This window comes from Bemisia tabaci, chromosome 1, assembly GCF_918797505.1.
Source record: "Bemisia tabaci chromosome 1, PGI_BMITA_v3".
In the NCBI taxonomy this organism is placed as follows: Eukaryota; Metazoa; Arthropoda; class Insecta; order Hemiptera; family Aleyrodidae; genus Bemisia; species Bemisia tabaci.
Window position 1 is genome coordinate 17,714,692 of NC_092793.1, and position 20,024 is coordinate 17,734,715.

The 20,024-nt window shown below is 34.9% G+C and overlaps 3 protein-coding genes across 7 annotated transcripts in view; 1 reads left to right on the forward strand and 2 right to left on the reverse strand.

The window, feature by feature from the left end:
• LOC109034016 (putative sodium-dependent multivitamin transporter) overlaps window positions 1-5,021 on the reverse strand; it is an 18,808-nt gene extending 13,787 nt beyond the window's left edge. For 2 of the 4 annotated variants that reach the window (XM_019046927.2, XM_072297389.1), the window contains exons 1-3: window positions 4,883-5,021; window positions 960-1,077; window positions 194-415 (exon numbers count right to left, since the gene is read on the reverse strand). In XM_019046927.2, the coding sequence (XP_018902472.2) occupies window positions 194-415; window positions 960-1,077; window positions 4,883-4,983 (441 nt within the window). In that variant the 5' untranslated portion in view covers window positions 4,984-5,021. Of the gene's footprint in view, window positions 1-193; window positions 416-959; window positions 1,078-2,069; window positions 2,180-2,641; window positions 2,781-4,882 lie in introns of those variants that run through there. The other 2 variants (XM_019046926.2, XM_019046925.2) reach the window with 2 other exon arrangements.
• Window positions 2,598-18,261, forward strand: LOC109034017 (putative sodium-dependent multivitamin transporter). 2 transcript variants are annotated; one of them, XM_019046930.2, is made up of 11 exons: window positions 2,598-2,738; window positions 3,310-3,430; window positions 4,578-4,799; window positions 6,344-6,568; window positions 7,059-7,174; window positions 8,006-8,248; window positions 8,683-8,857; window positions 9,790-10,014; window positions 11,393-11,541; window positions 12,271-12,472; window positions 14,226-18,261. In XM_019046930.2, exons 2-11 carry the CDS (start codon window positions 3,320-3,322, stop codon window positions 14,298-14,300), a joined length of 1,743 nt encoding a protein of 580 aa, XP_018902475.2. In that variant the 5' UTR covers window positions 2,598-2,738; window positions 3,310-3,319; the 3' UTR covers window positions 14,301-18,261. The 2 variants fall into 2 exon arrangements, with proteins under 2 accessions (XP_018902475.2, XP_018902476.2); XM_019046931.2 differs by having other exon boundaries at window positions 2,610-2,742.
• Window positions 17,672-19,939, reverse strand: LOC109034019 (pyridoxal phosphate phosphatase PHOSPHO2). Its single transcript, XM_019046933.2, has one exon. The coding sequence runs from the start codon at window positions 19,509-19,511 to the stop codon at window positions 18,783-18,785; it is 729 nt and encodes a 242-aa protein (XP_018902478.2). The 5' UTR covers window positions 19,512-19,939; the 3' UTR covers window positions 17,672-18,782.
• Between the last annotated feature and the right edge of the window lie 85 nt (window positions 19,940-20,024).

Here is a 20,024-nt window from a genome sequence, read left to right on the forward strand (position 1 = left end):
TGTAAGGTAGTTTTTTGCATACTTTGAATGAAGCGGGTGAAAATTGTCCAAAAAAAAAACCATTCATAGGTAGATCATTTAGGGAGAGCTGGTGGACGGGCTTATGAAGAAGACTTAGAAAATTACATGAATAATTTAAATTAACTAAAATATGAAACATCAATAGATTTCAGAATACTGCAATGTAACTAACCTCGTACACAGAAATGGCACCTAAATTGAAAAACACAGGCAAAAAGATGTTTGTGACAACTGGAGTGCCGATGATGTAGGAAAAATTTATTAGTACAAAAATGAATCCATGATTATAAGTTTCAGCACTAACACCCAGTAATGTTACAGCTGACATGAAACTAGCCATGAGAGAAAAAGCAACTGGTAAGATTCTTTGGTTCTGATTACCGAGAAGGTATTCCTGAAAGCATAAATTGGAATCAGTAATTAGAATTTAAAGAAATAAACCGCCTTATAATAAGAATGACTCATCTTGATTTGAAGCTTGCAAATCTTTTCATCACAATGAGAACATTTAACAAGTTTCAAAATGTATTAGTCCATTCTTGTTGCTAGTAGGTAATGCAAAAAACAATAAGGCAAAAGTTGCAGCCTGTTTGCGATGAAACAGCTTTGGAAAATATGCTGATGAACTCTGAAAAGCACTCCAAGCCTCACCCCCTTGAAAAAAATCTTCAATTTTTATAGGTGGCCGAGGGTATTTACTTTTGCACAGAGGAGCAGTAGTCTACAAAAAAATGTTGTGGTCTACATGTAGACTACATGTAGACTTTGGAGGCAAGGAGACTCATGAGTTAGGTAGACAATTTATTTGTAGCCTTTTTTTAAAATGGACTAAATAAATGCGGAGACCAAAAAAAGTAGATGTTATACAGTAGACCTATTGACTTGAAACTGATAATACAATGTTTTGTACATTCTCGGCTCAGATACCAGATTCGTACCTTCGTGGTTTGCTGCTTTCCTCCAGAGAATCTAGAATAAATACCAATGGCTGCTGATATGAGCAGAGTTATGTCCAGCACCAAATGATCAATAATGCTGAAAACTGCCATGGTCAAGCTGGAAAAAAACAAAAGAGAAAATGAGCAATTCTATCTCTAAAAGTTGAGCAATTCTGCTGTGCTAAGGAAAACGATGTATGAATATTCAAATGTTGCCAAGTCTCCCCTGCCCAAAAGTGTATTTATTAGGATAGTTGTGAATATTTTTCCATAAAGTTTTCAGGTACTTTGCATCACTTGGCAAAGGAAATTCACAGGAAAATTGGAAGAATAATATCTAAAACTTTCAAGGAAAATCCGCACTTGATCACAGGAAATTTGGCAATGTCTGAGGACTCATACAGCGCTTCATTAGGAAATGAAAGCAAGAGTGTGATTGCCAACTCATCAGAATTTTACAGTAATAACGAGAGGAGATCTGGAAAATTCTACATTCTGTGCATGTCGTAATGAGAAACACATTGACGACTGAGAAAAATATGATTGAAATACTTTAGAAAACTAGTACTCATGAAACTCTTAATTCAAAGGACACTCAGGAAATTTGTTTAAAATTTCATGTGCAAGGGGGTCACAACAGATACCAGGTTTCTGTTTTTCATGGGAGGATTTAGAGGAAAGGATATGGTTTATAATATGGTTTATAATACTGACTTTTCAAATATAGTAAAAGCACAGTTTTTGACAGAATAACTACCTGTCTAGCTTACTTAAAAACGTCTTGCACAGATTTAAATACTGTGCCGCCCGGAGCGGAAACATGTGCCAGTATTGGTCCGAATATGTGACTAAGTAGAGCTAATTGTAAAAACCGGATTCTTAAATATTTTTCTCCTTGATAGACATGAGTATATGACAAACTTTGGATTTCAAGAGAATGGTTCAATGTAAAAAGCCTTCAATTAAAAAACACATACTAAGCTTTGACTTAATCTAAGCAACGGAAGTGCCGAAGAATCTTTCCTACCTAATGTGTTTGTTTGTTTGTGTGTTGTTCTTTTACTTATAAGGCGTGAATGATAGAAGTCTTAGGAAGTATACACGAATTACCTTAGGGTTAAGCTTCTGATGCTGCACAATAATTCTTGAGACTCTTGAGATGTTAAAAACCTGGTGACAAGAGTCCCAATCGGAAACTGAGAAAGGTCACGACAGGTGATTCTGGACTTCCGAATAAAGAAACAATGAACACAGTTGAAAATGGGCAGTCATTTTTGTGGGTAAATAACTTGACATGGATTATGGATTACCTACATTCAAAATGGGTACATGAAACGGTTATCTGGCACTTCATTTTTAATCCCTAGAGGCTAAATGAATGGAATGGTTACACCCCGACCCCAATTCAGGTGTTGTTATCACCGTTATCACATTATAGTAAACATAACCAAATTGTTGCGTTTCCACAGGAACAGCAAACAGCAGAAGAATCAAAAGAGTGCGCAAAATTGCGCCTAACTTCATTACCGATGCAACCCTCAAATCAAAACAAACTAGCAGCATGCAGCATGGTTGATCTGTGGCGCGCGAGGCGCGACGTGCCGCCGAAGGTTTCAAATTTCTAATTCTAATTCATATCTCCTTTAGTATCTTCACTATTTTAGTGCACTTTGCATAAGTACCTGCAGGCATCAAGAACACTCGTCGCTCAAGCTCGCTCATACTTTATTTGCAACACCTAGCTCGAGGGCACTTAAACTTGTTCTCTTCATCCTGGAGGTAGGTCAGTCATCATCTTTCAAAATCATGTCAGGTCATGACTCATGAATTTATCGTCCAGTGTACCCGTGTACCTCACTGGCCTTGATTCATAAATTTAATGAAATTGACAGCATCTCCCGATCCTGAAATGTATGAATCAGAAGAGCTCTGTTGGTCTTTTTGTAATCATGAGAGCCACCTCTCATGCAGTGCATACTTAAGCATTTACGCGATGGTGTACACAAGTACACACTTGATCTGTCAAGAAGATGTTGAAAGTGAAAATAGCTCGGGATGTTTATTACCTCACTTCAAACTTTATCACCCACATAACCTCGTATCTCTTGTAACCGAGAGTATGACTTAGAGTAAAGCGGAAATCATGAGCTGTACTCTGGGGAGCGACGGTGATAATTTAACACTGATGGTCGATTTTAATACCTCACTTCAATTGAAATTAATTAGTAATAGGCACTATGTTTAAAACTAAAGTTGTCTTGTATGGCATTAGTTTTCATCATATATCTTGGAAAAATCTCATTTTCACTCATTGTTAAAGGCGTCCTTATCGTAACCAATTTTTTTTCAGCTGTAAAGAAATGACGTTTTTTGTTGCTTTGGATTATGCTGTTCTGGGAGCTGTTCTTTGCATTTCAGCGGGGATTGGCATTTATTATAGATTCTCTGGTGGCAAGCAGAAGACCAATCAGGTAATTGTACTTTCTCTTCCACCTAATCTTTGGCTCTACATTGTCCTTCACTATCCTGCTGAAAATGACTGACAGAATAATAGGTGCCAGTCCAACACTTAAATTTTCTACATCTTAACTGATTCTAGTGAAAGATTTAATGATGTCAGTTGAGATCAGTTGAAAATGTATCCATTTCATTGATATTTTGACACAGTCCTACTGGTTATTTTTATCATAGCAGGAAGGGAAATTACATACGGGAATTGTTTAAGTGAAAGCAAGCTAAGTGTCATGGACTTGGGACACAGAAAATCAGATCTAGAGTTTCAAGCCTTCATGAGCCTCGTTGTCAAAAACAAACCAAGTCCACTTATAGCATAATGAATATTTTTTGCGGACATCAAGTATTTTGCATGAAAGATATACTTCCAGACAAGTTTTGTGCTATTATCCACACACTTTTTGATTTAAAAGAAACACCAGGGTGATCTTACAGCTAATTCTTGTCTTTTTCCAAGTACTTCAATGTAGATTTATCAAAACATACGAGTAGATACTTTTTGTAAACCGAGGAAAAAATCACTCAAAATGGTTTCTGATCACTTCCGCAGACCCTTAGGTAGCTTTTCTTCTCCCTGTGTTGCGAGGGAAGACTGTCATCCACCTTGTGGTGTCTCATAATTTGGAGATAGTTTCCAATGGCTGTGTGCCTTTCAATCCCTCATCATGCTCAATGAGAGCTGTGCCACAGGATTCTGTATTTTATTGTCCTAGAAATCTGTGGAGGAGGATCCCATCATCATTTATTTTCCTTGGTTTCTTCGTAGATTGCAATTTTAGGTCAGATTTCTCGTAACATTTATGTGAAAGATTTATACATTTGTATGGAAACAATGATTGTTTTTCTCCGTAATTCTCAACCATCTCCCAATGTGCAAGGGATCATTGCCTCAATATTAGTGGATATCTTTATTTTTTATCAGATGCCTCATCCTGACCAGTGAAAATAGGGGCACCTACAATTCTAACTAGTGGAAAATGGGTAGCTCAAATTACAAGTAGAGTTTAGTAAGCTGGAAGGAAACACATTATGCTATAATTTTGTTCCATTATCCCTGCAGCTCCAACATTATAATTACACAATGTAATTCTATGAATTTTGCAGGAGTATTTGCTCGGAGGTCGTAGTCAGGGAATTGTACCAGTTGCTTTCTCTATAATGGCTAGTTTCATGTCTGCAATCACACTACTTGGTACAAGTGCTGAAATCTACAGCCATGGTTTTATTTTTGTGACGATCAACTTTACCTATATTGCAGCTATACCAATCATCACTAACTTTTACATGCCTGTCTTCTTCAATTTAGGATATGTCTCTGTTTATGAGGTAAGCAAAACATCCACATCTGAACTTGAAAATTGTATTACGGGGTAACCAGTACATGGATTAAGAAATGAAAATGAACTTACCTATGTTGAGTGTTTTTATTTAAAGGTTCCAGTCTATGCTTTTTGGCTTTGGCTATCGTCAGGACTTTTTTTATGGAAAATAAGAGTCTAATACTATTCATGATGTTTGAATCGAAGTAACATTAGTATGAAAGGAGCTTAAAAATTTGTGGTGGTCTTATCTCTTAATGTCTAATATTAAGAGATAAGACCACCACAAATTATTAATCTCTCTTTACTCTAATGTTACTTCCTCGCGACTTGTGAAGAGATGATAATCTACTCGGATATTGAGTATGGTCGAATTTGCTAAAGCACTAAGAGTTTACATTTGCTTCTTTCGTGGTAGTGGCGTAGATATTGAGATAGTTTAAATGGGTACTTAAAGTAAGATGATGATTCCATTTTTTTTTTTTTTTTTTTTTTTTTTTTTTTTTTTAAATAAAGTAATTACTTGAAAATACCCTTTTTGGAATTAAAAAATCTTTCCACATGTGCCATTATATGTACTTGAAAATTTGGAAAAGTAGTAGTTGAATGTGCTTGAATGTTGGTTTTACTGTGCTGCACGAACTATGATTGATATTTATGGAATTGGCTGGCATTGAGGCCAAACCATAGAGTGAATAGTCAATGATCGTCCTAAAAACGTTCATCTTGATCAGGGTTTTTGCAAAATATACGTGTTTACTTACTTTTTCATTTTACCAAAGAAAGAAACCCATTCTTCATTTTTGAAATCTCTGCAAAATATTCTTTATTAGACGATAAATATTAGCCGATATTTCAGGAAAAAATTTCAATTCATTTCCCTTGAAAAATGAAATATAAGTAGTTGCAAATGCAGATAACTTTTTTTAATTTTCACCATCAATATGTTGTTACTTGTATCAATTAAAAAAGAAACTGCATTTAGACAGAATTTTCACTGGTGGAAGATGTATTTTAATTGTTTTAACTACAAAGTGAATTCAAGAATCAAAGAATTGAAATGCAAAAACAATTTTTCCTCCTCCATTTTTTCTCGTATCCTTCTTTCATGCATGATTTTTTAGGTGAACCTACACAGGAAGTAAACAATTACTGATTTTTTTTTTTTTTTTTTTGGACCTAAAAAATTTGGATTCATTACTTCTGAAGGCTCATTTTTGCTGTGCCTTCTCAAAGGATGTATTTTTGAAGTCAAAGCAAACATTTAATTCTCACGTTTGAGTACTTTCAGATTAAATGTAGGTTTTGCAAATAAGGTTTTTAGGAAATAAACAGCTGAAAAGTTCTTCTAGAGGTAATGAATCTCATTTCTGCCAAAAATTTAAGATTAAACCAGTATTTTAGAAAAATTTGTTTAATAATACAGTATTTGCTTACTCCTGCTTTAAATTTACCCCTTAATATTACCCTAATTACCCCTTATTGCCCATTATGCTCCTTACGTTAAGCTCTTTACTAATGTTACAAAACTCTTGTTTCTATTATTAACAGTATCTTGAAAAACGGTTTGGAACAGCAACAAGATTGGCATGTTCGCTAGTGTTTATCTTACAAGGTGTACTTTACATGGGAGTTGTTTTGTACGCCCCAGCTTTGGCATTGGAAGCTGTGTCTGGTATGTCTCAGTCAAGTGCAATACTAATCGTTGGGTTTGTATGTGTTTTTTACTCAACGATTGGTGGCATTAAAGCTGTAATCATGACAGATGTGTTTCAGGTAAGAAATGAACTCCTATCTTTAAAGCAAAATTTTATCATTAAGTTTGGGCCAAAATCAAGCCTGCGCAGTAGGATAAGTTTTAGATTGATTTGTGTACGAATATCAATCAAATGGACTAAAAAGCAAAATTTAGTAGAGGATCAGTACCTTCATTTCCAACTGCATGATGTAATTTTACCGGAAATCACCACATCTTTTCTCACATATTTGCATATTTGTATTTCTTTGTTCCTATTTTCAAAGAAAGTTAGAACTACCATTTATAATCTCATTTTAACAATGACCTCAGAGTTATGATCATTTTAGCTGGTCTACTGAAAGTCTATACATAGAGTTTACTGTAATTCCTCCGATAAAAGTGTTTTCCATTCACAGCAAATCTTCCTTACCTAAATTGTTTGCAGTTACTTTAGAAATGAACTTCTTGCACAAAGTATTGTTGCCCTTAAAGCTTCTCTATCATTAATTCTTCTTCTCTGTTTTTCAGTCCTTACTAATGTACGCTGCTTTATTCTGTGTCATTGGCGTCTCTTTAGTAAATGCTCATGGTATCAGTGAAATATGGAAGGTGGCAGAAGAAAATGGACGAATCAATCTTTTAAAGTATGAATTTTCTCTACCCTTTTATTATTAATTTGAACATGTCATGATTTGTCACTTGCCTTTCTAAGCTCTAGCAAGTTGCTACCGAACAGTCTTTGCAGGCCGATTGTTGAAATTGATAGACCAAGAAGACAAAGAGAAAATTGTATGATCCTATTGGTGGAAGCAGGTAGTTACAATAGACAAAGGAGGGAATTAATAGATCAACTAATGGCATCTCACAAAAAACCACATGTTTGGTCCATCATTTTTCTTCTCAGTCTACATCAATCTTCCTTTTCAACCAATAGGATCTCTCCATTTTCTCTTTGTCTGTTAATTTCAAAATACAACCTACACCTAAAAAGAGATTTCAACTTTGGGTCAAACATCAACCAGCAGATCAATCTCAAGTATTCTTCAACCATAAAAACTGTTGACTCTCCGGATTGTTTGAAACATGGTGGATCCAGATTATGAAAAACCTGGACAACAGAAAGACTCTATTTGACTAAAAAATGTACAAATTAACACAATCTGTTGTTAGACAGATTTAACTAATCAGCAAGTGCGCTTTTCTTATACCTTTTGTATGCTGCTGCTTAAACTTTGGTAATGTGATATGACACTTAAAATGTTCCTGGATGCGCAAATGGAATCATATCCATATTGACATAAGCCCTGAGATTACATGCGTGACACAGCTCATGTCACAGGATGTGGTTCCTTTTGATTTAAATGCGTCCTTATCATTAAATCTAGTAACAGCGTTTAGTGTTTGTCATCCATGTAATTTCGCTTATCAGGAATTAAGCCTGCTTTAAATTTATTTTTCATTTTCTCTGTCCTTAGTTTCAATCTAGATCCAACGGAGCGCCATAGTTTATTTTCTATTTTTATTGGCGGAGTGTTCATCTTCATATCTTTGTTTGGAGTGAACCAAATTCAAGTACAGCGATACCTTACAACAAAAGATTTGGGAGCAGCATCAAGAAGTTTGTGGCTAGCGTTACCCTTGTTAAGCTTTTTAGAAGTTTCTGCCTGTCTCTGTGGACTTTGTCTCCTCTACAAATATCATGATTGCGATCCCATCAGGTATAGCATTTAAAAAAGAGAAAAAAATCCCACCCTTTTAGATCTAAACATTTTCTGAAGTCAAGGCAAAATGGCTCCCTAATTGTTCTGTCTTTTGTTTGAATTTTACTGTTTATCATTCTGTCTTGTCAAAAGTAAACTCGGTCGTTTTTTGGTGTAAATTTTTAAAAAATTTCAAGAGATGAATTGTAAATTTCAAATTCTGTGGGAAATCCAACAGACCCTCTCCTCAAAATAGCTCATGCTTGGAATGTCGTTATTTATCAGTCTAGTCTTGTATAATCATCATAATTTGTCTAAGCGTTTTCCCTTTTTTTGAGTTAAGCCAGATTATCTGTTCTAGATGGTTTGGCTACAAAATATTGATTGATATTTAAATCAGTATCCAGAACTATCTATGATGTACCAAATTTAATCAAATTTTTCCCATGCAGGACTGGCAGAGTGAAGTCGAATGACCAACTGATGCCATTATTTGTCCTTGATACGATGGGTCGATATCCTGGACTCCCGGGACTGTTCGTGGCTGGTATGTTCAGTGCAGCTTTGAGTACGATATCTGGAGCCATCAATTCTCTAGCCGCAGTAACACTTGAAGATTATATCAGGGTATGAGGTTTTATTACTTTTTTTAGCCGTATAGTGTCAAGTGCAACCCAAAAATGCTATCCCAAAAGATTGGTTGGTATTAGCCAACAGGAAGTGAGCTCTAAAAGTAATCTTTATTTTCTGAGTAACATGGTTTAAGTTTGCCTCACAATATTGTCATCCCACAATGTCAGCAATTTTATCATAGAAAAGTCATTATAATTATCCTAATTTCATGATTGTACAGCTTTGCATGATTTACTGTGACAAAACATGATAATGGGACTTTGCCAAATGTCATCATTTCAGTTTAATTCTTCTACATTTCTTTCTTTATCTTAAAAACGAAATTTTTATGGTCTCAAGGAGGGAACAAAAGCAGAACATAATATCAATGGCTGAAGTGCGAAACCACGTATTTCCATAGCAGCATTTCAAAAATGTCGCTCCTATTTTAATTTTTCTGAGCGAAAAGAGTCAGTTATGTAGCTTGAAATGTATACAAAATACTCTACCAACAGAGAAGAAACTTCAAGGAAGTTTTTAAAAAATTGTGTTGACTAGTTTTTTAAAGAAAAAATAAAGAATGACAGGAAATCTGCAATGTTACAAACGGATATATGTGGTTTTGCACTTTGGTCATCAAAATATTATCATTTTCCCGAAATTTTCGCAAGAGGAACCAGGAAAGAATAAGAGAGGACAAATTTCTATTCTTTTTCTCCACAAACTTACTTTTTACAATAGTTTCTCTATCAAAGCAATACAAAATTGCCATATTTTCATTATCTGAATCACTTAGACAACTGTTGGGGCTGTTCATAAGTAGAGTTCCACGGCGTTAAGGGAATATCTGAAGATGAATCAAAAACATTGATGTATCGCATGGTACCTTGTTTTGTTTGTTTGGCATATTTTCTTTGCATTTTAAAATATTAATTCTCTGTTGACAGCCTCTTCACTCATATCTCACCTCGGATACTATGGAACACAGAAGAAGTGTCCTTCTCTCAAAAATATTAGCTCTTGCCTATGGTTGTATATGCATTGGCATCGCTTTTCTTTCTAAGTACCTAGGCAGCGTTTTGCAAGCTGCGTTTACAATTTTTGGTGTCGTTGGAGGACCATTACTCGCAGTGTTCACTCTAGGAGTGCTGGTTCCCCTGTGTAATGAAAAGGTACGCCTTCTGCAAGTTTTGTAGTTTCCTAGGGATATGAGATTTTGCAATACTTTCTCATGGAAAGAGAGAATGATTTATGTCATTCTGCAAAACGCGTGTCACTTAAATAGTTAAAGAAAATGCAGCGATAGTAAAGACCATTTTGCCCATACATCCCAAGTCCCAAATACCGGACAAAGAACAAATAATTTGCAAGTCCAAATTCGGGTAAGTAACAACAATTTCTAAATCCTTGATACAATGATATTGATTGACATATCAAAGATTGATTGATATAGTCAATTTAACATTGTATTCTTTTTTGATGGCATGTCTTTTTATGCCAAACCAAACTGATAGATGCTTGTCTATAATTCATACAGCAAAAAAAAAAAAAGAAAAAAAATCTCATCACTTTTGAAATTTGCGTCACAGCCCAAGATGTGCCCCATGTTTGCTGAGATATCTCAAGATTGGGTATTTTTTGCACCCTGGAAAAGTTCTTCCTCTAAGGTGTCTCAACTCGGAAATTTTTTGATGTGATCCTAATTTAGGATATGCTCAAAGTTTGATAATATTTAATAATGCATTTGAATACAAAGGCTTTTACATCAACATTACTTATAATTGACGGGCTTGAAGAACCAGTGGGATAAGCGCAGTTCTTGAAAAAATCTAGGTATCAATAATTTCAACTATAAGTAGTCCTGAAGTATATTTTGTAAAAAATTTACAACCAAAATCCAATTTTTAAGCATCGAAAAGTGAGTTAGAGCTTTCTTTTTGCTACAAAGCTTCTTGTAATTTTGAAACTTTTAACATGTATATCTTGAAATAGCAAGAACTGCGCTTACTAGTTCTACAATTCTAATTCTAATGAGTTGTTTGTAAATGAGACATTTGATTCAAGCCAGAAGATTGACATATATTAATATTATAACGTCTGTGTGACAATTTTATCATCAAATTTAGAAGTTTTCTACCATCTATCAAAAGTGAATTGAAAGAATGAGTAGGAAATATTGGTCGTAAAATTATTTGTATGTACTGATGTTTTAGATCAAAGCTTCTAAATTAATTAACCCTTTCTGGTCTGCAGCAGTTTTCCACTCCCGCGAGAAGCGAGGTTAAGGTAGCAGCGATGTTGTCAACAAAGACAGTGATTTCCAAAGAGTCCACCACTTGCTGGAGCAGTCGAATATACCCGACATCAGGCCTGCGCAGAAGTTCAAATTTTTTGTGGCTATATCCGGTATCGGACCTAAATGCGTTATTTTTCACGGCGAATATATCCGACATTGGACCGGAAAGGGTTAAATGAAAGTGAGGACTGGTCGTCATCATATAGTTTCTACAAACTTCTATAATAATTTTCTAATCATTATATTTGCCATAGGGAGCCCTTGCAGGACTGTTTTGTGGTCTTATATTTTCTGCATGGCTTGGGTTTGGTGGCCCTAAACCAGCAGTACCCAATCTACCGACCAGCCTTGATGGATGCTCTCACCAACAACAGCTTTATTTTAACGGAACAACAAATTTTAAGTGAGTAATGACTTATGAATCTCCCAGTAATATAATTTTTTTTTACTTCCCTACTTTAAAAATGTCATTGTCATTATTTCAAAAGACCTTAAGTATGCTTATCAGTTATTTATGAGGCAGCTAACAACTCATGAGACAGGTTGAAGCAAGTTTCATCGTAAGAAAATTGTGTCAGAAAAAACCTGGAAATTCCTGGGAAATTGACGAAAGTGTCAAGAAATAATAGTTACTTTACCTTTATTTCCTCTCTAGAGTAGGTTTAACGTTCTGAACAACAAATTTTGTCCGAAAACTGTTTCAAATTATGTCTGCTTAAGCATCTGGCATATCTTCAATTTTCAGGGAATTTTACCGAAGTATGCAAGGAAATGTCAGGGAATTTAATTATCTAAATTCTTTGGCAACCCTGACAAAAGTATGTTCCAAATTTTGTTCATATTAAAAGAATTATGTTGCTAAAATGTTGGGAATTTCGAATTGCCAGTAGGTCAATCCAAATTGAGTCGCCCCGAATTACCAACGAACCACAAACACGTGTTTGAGCATTTTCATTTTCCATCAGAAAGTAAATTAGAGTGAGTTTTTGACTGTGAGTCTAATTGTCTTGTAAAAAACGATTGAAATCTGAGAAAACTGTTGAGTTTTTCATTATTATTATTATTAGTATTTTTTTTTTTTTTTTTTTTTTTTTTTTTTTTTAATGTTTATTCTTTTTTACTTTTTTTTCAGGAGTGAAGAAGACAGCACTGAATTTTCCTACCTTTATCGCATCAGTTATATGTACTATGTCTTATTAGGTTTCTTAACAACATTTTTGGTTGGTATAATTGTCAGTTGCTTCACAAAACGCAACAGCAAACTTAATCCAGCATTGTATTCGCCCTGTCTCTTCAAGTACATGCAGAAAAAGTATGACGCTCAGCTAAGATTGGTAAGTTATTGATATGCTGGTAAAAATAACTAGTGGAAATTACTGAGGCCTTGTCTTCACCAGTGTCCGCACCTCTTCTCTGTCAGATTTTCTACAAATTTTCGCTTATATTAGTGTTTCATCGGTGGGGGACTCAGATGTTTCGAAAGTGAAAATTTTTTTTAAGTCCTCTGGGAGAACTGACCAAGGAGTTTGGTAAAAAAATAAGGGAAGATCAATTACATTTGGAGAAGGCTCAGAATTTTCTGCACATATTTGTCCAGGATACTTGAACATTTTCCCATTCAGTAGGTTTGAACTGGTATGAAAGAAATTAAACATTCTGAATGCTTGGCTCAATACATTTAGCTTTAAACATTTCAAAAACAAATGGAATACCCTGCAAACAAAAATCCCTTATCATTGATTTCAAAAAAGTATCCGGGAGAAAAGAGCACTCTAACATCTTGTCAGCGCATCTTGGAGTCTGCAACTTTCTGGCCTGCTGTACTAAGAGGAAATTACGAACAAAAATGTCACTGTTTTCAACTGTTGATGACGCTATTTAATAACCTCTCTACTTATCGTTTTGATTCTTCAAAGTACAATTTACGTAATAAAAAAAGAAAAAAAAGAGGAGTCAAAAATTGACTCCTGTTCTTTTTTGCCTCAATCATTGAATCAAACGTTTTCTTGATGAAAGCAGCAATGTTCCTCTCTATTTTTCTAACTTGTCTCTGTGGAGAACAAGGTTGTTGTTTACTATCATGTTAACCGCACGATGATGTTTAATTACTTTCATGTTGGTTGACACCATCATTTACCGGAGCAGACCAGAATGGAGAAAGTTACTGGGAATATTGGTCCGTTAGTACTTGGATCAGCCCATTTTAGTTGTTTTTGTGCTGTGTAAACGTGACAAACTGGTCCAAAATAACCCTAAATATCAACCAATCTACCAGGATTTTTCCCAGTGTTCCCAACATACTAAGTGAAATGTAGTTATGCTCTTGCTGATCGCCTTGGTTGATACACAGCTTTTTGCTCCTGCCATCAGAGTCATGGTGCAAGATTTGAATTTCAGCAAATTTCCAATTTTGGCCGAAAACAAATATGACCGTCTGCTGTTGATGAAAATGAATAAATTTAGTGCAAGAAAATCTGTTAAGAATGAAAATTCATGTGCTTTTAGTGAGGTGGCCCTTCACTCATTTTTATCCACAGGAGACGGTTATATTTGTTTTCGATCAAGACTGCAAAGTTGTGGAAATTCAAATTTTGTGCCACAGCTCTGGTGGCAGGAACAAAAAGTCGTGTTCCTATCAAAGGGGTCGGCAAAAACGTATCTACATTTCATTCTCCTTGCAGAGTTTCCACATACCTACCCACTCATGAAAGAAAAATATGCGTTGGACAAACTCTAATTGCATATCATTTCCAAGTACATAACATTGGATGAATTTTTGAAACCAACAAGCCTTGTGCTCAACTCAAGTGAGGGTTGCACAGAAGGATCTGGTGGATGCAGGAGTTGACTCAGCATTTTGAGTAAGCAAATCATCTTTTTCTGTCATCTCCACTTACTAGAGGTCCCTCACTTAAAACCCTTTACTAAAAACCCTCTTCTCCTGCTTCCTAAGGAAAAATAAACTAAGGCAGGGTATGCTAATATGAGTGACACCTTTCTTTCATGATTATCACTCATTGGTTGTTGTGTTGATTTTATTCGACGAGAATAGATTAAATGTTTCTATTATTATTATTATTTTTTCAGAATCCGTCTGGAGATCAGTTCAAGATGATGATTAACTCAAAACCAACATCATGCAGCATCGAACACGAAACATGAAGTGTTGTTTTTGCCAGGAAAGCAATGGCACCAGTAGCAATCTTTTCGCCGGCTGCATCTTAAAAATCTCACAATTCATCTTCTCTCTTTATTTTCTACTTTCTGGAGGATCATTTTCAGATCAGGATTTTAGTAACAGAAGACGTTTGGAATTTTTGAATTTTGTCTCAGGATTCTAAGGCTGAGATTTTACTACTACTTAGTTTATATCTATTATTAGTTGTAAGAAACTATTTGAGCTGTGATTACCTTTCATTACAAGAAAGGGGGTGGGATAAATGTTTCTGATAAGATCTACATAGAGGGAAAAAGTTGAAGTACATATTGCGGTTTCGGCATTTTGGCAATTATAATAATTTTTATATTAAATATCGACTGAAAGGAAGAGGGGAATATCTTGGCTCATATTGACCCCAAAATATTATGAGGAAAAAGTAATACTTTGAAAGATTAACCTCCTGCTGGAAAGTTTAGTATTGGAAAGAAAGAAGGGGTGTTGATAAGGGCCGATTTTGCCCCCCCCCCCCCCCCCCCAAGCTGAATTCTCTTGATTCTCAACTCTATGATTTTTAGGTCTACGAAAGGTCTACATTTTAGGAAATGCATCAAGATTTTTTCATTTCTGATCTCTTTTCAGGTCTACTATTGGCCTAAAGATTGGTTTGTAGGCGGATTTTGGCGAAAAATGCGGACTTTTTGGCACTCCACCGCAAACACAAAACTTGAAGTTTCTGCCAAAACTGACTCTCAGGCCCATGTTCAGGCCAGTAATAGACCTGGAAATGACCAAATCATAATGCATTTCACGAAATGTAGACCACAAATAGGCAAAAAATTGCAGAGTAGAGGAAGTTCAGCTAAGGTGCGCCCAAAAACTGCTCTTCACGTCACCCCTCTTTTGATGAGGGCTTTTTTAAGATATGTTTACTTGCAGACAGAAATATTCAGCTCTCTCTCAGGCGACTAAAGTCAAGGTGAAATCATCAGTATTACAGTTCACTGTTTTGTATTTACTTTATTAAACTTACACTTTTGAAAACATTTCAGTTGGAAGGTCAGTCCTCTCTCTCCAGATTCAGTCTTATTGTGAGATCAAAAATTCATTGAACAAAAACTATGCTTAATAGCCACCATGGCTCTAAATGTTTCAGGTGAAGTTGGAGCAATGGTAGACTCACAGTTTCCTTTTAAAAAGTTTTCTGTAATGTCACAACCATTAGTTTTACGGTCATTGCTCTAATTGTTTTTTTAGGAGACAAAGGTTTTTTTATTTTATTACGTACTAAAACAATAACGTTAATCAAACCTTAAAAAAACCCTAAATTAAATATCAAAATTATTTTTCGTCATCGGTGTTGGATTTATGTTTCTCTCTTATTGTGTTGATTTTGTAACCTATAGGTTTTCGTTTCAAAGGACTTTCTTGTATTTCTTCTAATTTTTTATGTGCTATGATAAGTTTGTTAACTAGTGGTTTAGGTATAATTTATTCAGTATTTTTATGATTATTTTTGTATCTCCAATGTTTGATTGTGACGATTGAGTTTTGAGCCCGGCAAAAATAAATTTTATGGAATTTAAGTCTACAATACAAACTTAGGTGATACATTTTTTCACTAATTAAAGAGCTGACAGGAACAAAGACACTTTCCAGTAGGTGCCCCTATCATGTAATGTGTCTAGACTGAGTACTTTTTTCATATTTCGTCTAGACCCAGAAACCAGCTTAGGGCAGGAGAGATCAAGTGAGATTGAATTTATTCCTGTGGATGCACAACATTCCTTATTATTTAATTTTTAAAAATTTTATCATCTTCTCTATTTTTTAACATAACAACAGTCAAACTGCAGGAATGCATATCTTGTTACAGGTGTTCCAAAATCTTCGCTCCCGTTTGATTTGATCAACGGGTAACCAACGGTGCCTCTGCTTGAAATTTTCATACAGTATTCTTCATAAAGAGAAAGAAAACCAAGGAAGTTTTCAAGAAATGGCTCTGAGTATTTTTCCTTTCAACTATTAAAGTGTGGCTGCAGATTTACAACGTTGCCAACCCAGGTACACACCTCAGATCCTACAGTTTTGCTGCTGATAGACAACCTATATCTAACAAGGGGAACTTCCCAGGCTGCCACCTCCCATCGGGCTGAAATTTCCTCTGTGGACTCTTTGGATGAATTTATTGTAAAATTGATTTTTGTTTTTTCCAATCCACCCTGGAGATAGTGTAGATATGTCTCACCTGATTTACACCAAGTGGTAGCTCAAGTCTTGTACCCGTCCAGTTCCTAGTTAGATTCCTTATCCACCCTGAAAATTTGTTACGGTCAAATTTGAATTTCTCATATTTTCCTGCCATAGCATTCTATCTCAGATCACATTTAATACATTATAATTAAACCTAATTTTAATTAGTGACTATTGCCAATCGCAAATTAATTAAGAACTTCTTTAATTATAGAGAAAATTTAAGCCCAAACAGAGGCGGCAGCTTTGGGAGCTCCCCTTGCTGTATAGTTGTATGAGCAGAACCATTATTTCCAGAGAGAGCGTTTCTACATCTCAACCTTTCGACTCTTCAAGTGCTCAAGCAAAAACAAACTCTCCAAGTTAAAAATATGTAACTGTTGATTATTATTAAGAAGTTTTGTTTTTTAGTGGTTAAATTATCTGGTGCTTTGTATTTTATTTCATTTGGTTCCTTCCATCTTGTTTTAAATTGGAAAGGCTCAGCCTGATTTTAGTCGTAGTTTGGTGCTTAATGTTTATTAGGGCAAAATTCTGCTGTCGCAATTAGATTTATAATTTTTCGACCTAAGACCAATATTGAATTAAAATTTTATTCGTGGATTACATACTTAGTAAGGTGATTAACTAACACTTTTCAAGTTCTTATTCAATTCAAGCACACCTCAAATTATTTTGGGAAACCATTTATGGTTATCTTTTGAGCTCTATAAGTTCCCTTTTGTACCTATTTTTGCTTCTATCATCTTTTTTCTACAGGTTCAAATTATTTCATTGTTCGACGAAGTATAGATTAAAATTATTTATTTCTAGGTGCCACTCTGAAGGGCCCATTAATTTTTATAATTTAAGTGCATACTTTTTTTCTTTTCATTCCAACTGTATTTTCAAACTTTAACATCTCTCAAAGTTGAGTGGGACTCTCATAAATTTTATCCAATTTTTGTTTGTTATTTTTTTTGGCGTATACTCAATAAAGATATACGTCTATCAGTTTTGTTTCTCAAAAGTATGATGTGCCGTCAAAAATAAGTATCACTGTAGCAACCGATCTTTAATATATTGGAAGCCATTGTCGCATCAATTATCAGGGAATATCAGGAATATAACAATTATTCTTGAATAGAACTGCATATAAATTTATTAAAAAGAGAAATCCATTCTATACTTAAAAACATGATTTGATCTTTCAAAAGTAAACAAAGATATACTTCTAATTATTAGTTTTAGACATTGTTACATGAGATTAAAAAAATTCCTTTTTCACCATCATCCAGGCGTCAACATTGGCTGTCTTAATACAGTAGATCATCTATGCACCTGTCTCACTGTAAAAAGCTCCAGAGTCGTTTATTTAAAATCAGAGAAAATAATTGTTTTTTCAATTCTGGGAATTGTACATCAGAAAAGGTGTTTGCATAATTTTTTAATGAATGATGGGAGATAGAGTGAAAAACATTTATAATATGTTACAGATGAACCAAATAATTTTACAGTAACTATGTGCCACTTCAGCTAGTCAACTAGTTACTTACTTGTAAATGAAAATAAGAGTGTAATTTAATAAGATCAAGTGAACTTCTCCAACAAATTTAAGCTTTTTTTGTAGCAGTTACTTTGTTATTTTAAAGTTTCTTGTTACCTTCTTTGTTTTTTACTTGATTTTTTTTTTCAAAATTGAAAGTAACGAAAATATATTTTTCTAGAAATCAATCTGTAGCCTCTTTTAGCTCTGATCCATTCCAAAATGGTGCCAGCTTTATTACAATCAGTATTGCTAACAATATTTATGTAAAATAGCCTGTTTTGAGTTGGAATATTGCTTAATAATTCTGTCACAGTGTTGAGGTTCCATTAGACTGACACCTTGCCACTAAATAGTTCTGCCTGTATCACAGTCGTATTATACGAGGAACCCTTATACCAGACAGGAACTCATCCAACATGGTTAAACATAACAAATACGGCTAATGATATGTGATAAGGTGTAGTTTATTGTACTTCGTTGAAAGAAGTACATCTGTACTGAAATTCTTCTAAAGTACCACATGGTTGCATCTCATCATTTTGAAGGATGTAGTTGGAAATGTGGGTATTTTTGTCAGCCAGACAATACCATACTCTTGTAAAAGTATGTCTATGGACTTGCACCCACCCCTGTTAGGGAAATGACTCCCAATATTCCTAATTATTAAATTGAGTCACTTTTGGGTCACAATCTGTACTTTCAAGATTTACATGAGATCGGTGTTGTGAAAGACTTGTGATGATAGCACTTTCTTGATATCGTATGCAGTACTCCATGAGTGAAGAGAAGCTTTATGATCACTCTCTGGTTTAGTTAGAATGTCCTTTAATACATACCCTTCACGTGCAAAAATTAAATCTTTCTCTTTTAGTCTTAAGGATGGACATAGGTCATTGTTCCCATCACCTACAAATGCTATTACGTCAAACGATACACCTTTGTCTGATTGATCACTAATATACTGTTCTAGTATCGCACCTTTACATAAATTAATTGCAGACAGCTTACAGGAATGCTGCTCATGATACATTTCAATATGTAATAAGTTAGATTCATCAAAATATGCAGGGTTTGTAAAAACAGCACTAACGTGATCACTCAAGCCGTAATGTTTCAACCAATCAGAAATGAAAACTGAATTTGAGTCCGAAATTATGATTACATCACAGTTATTGCATTTTAAAAATTTAAACAATTCTACCATTCCGGACACTGGTGGAATCTTTTGAACTGATTCAACAATTTTTTTCGGTGTTACATCATTCCGACGCAAAATTTTAAAAATTTCACGCATGTAGGCAGTCCAGCCATGCTTTTTCGAAATTTCACGGGTAGAGTCAGGAATTTTAGAGTCGTGGACCAGTTTCCTTACGACTATATCAGTATTGGCGTCTACAACAGTATGGTCAAAATCAAACGCTATCAATAATTTCATTGTCAGTTTACCAATCACAGACTGCAGGTAAAGGAACTAAGTACGGAACTACACGAGAAATTGAACATCCACAGATTGTAAGTTGTGGAGATAATCACGAAATATAAACGCAGTAAGTAAAGGAGAGCACAATCTAGAGACAATCAGGAAATGGAAGAAATTCGGACGGCGAAATTGAGTACAATACAAACCTTGGTACCAAGGCTGTGGCGAACAAATGACTGAGTGACTAAGCACAGAAGTTATAAGTACAGAGAGGTTTACAAGTATTGAAGTGACATCACTCATTACATTCTTGAAGATTCAAATGAATTTGAAGTTATTAAAGTTGCCAAATATTTTTAGCATGAAAAAATCTGGCTTTGTTTACTTTACTTTCCTTTCTGACAGGCACGTGCGTGTTTTGTTGATAAGCCAAGTGACATAAGTGATAAGGGGCATTGACGTATAATACGTCAATGATAAGGGGTCGTGACAGTTCTTTTCATTCATTGTTCCTTTTCCTTATCATTC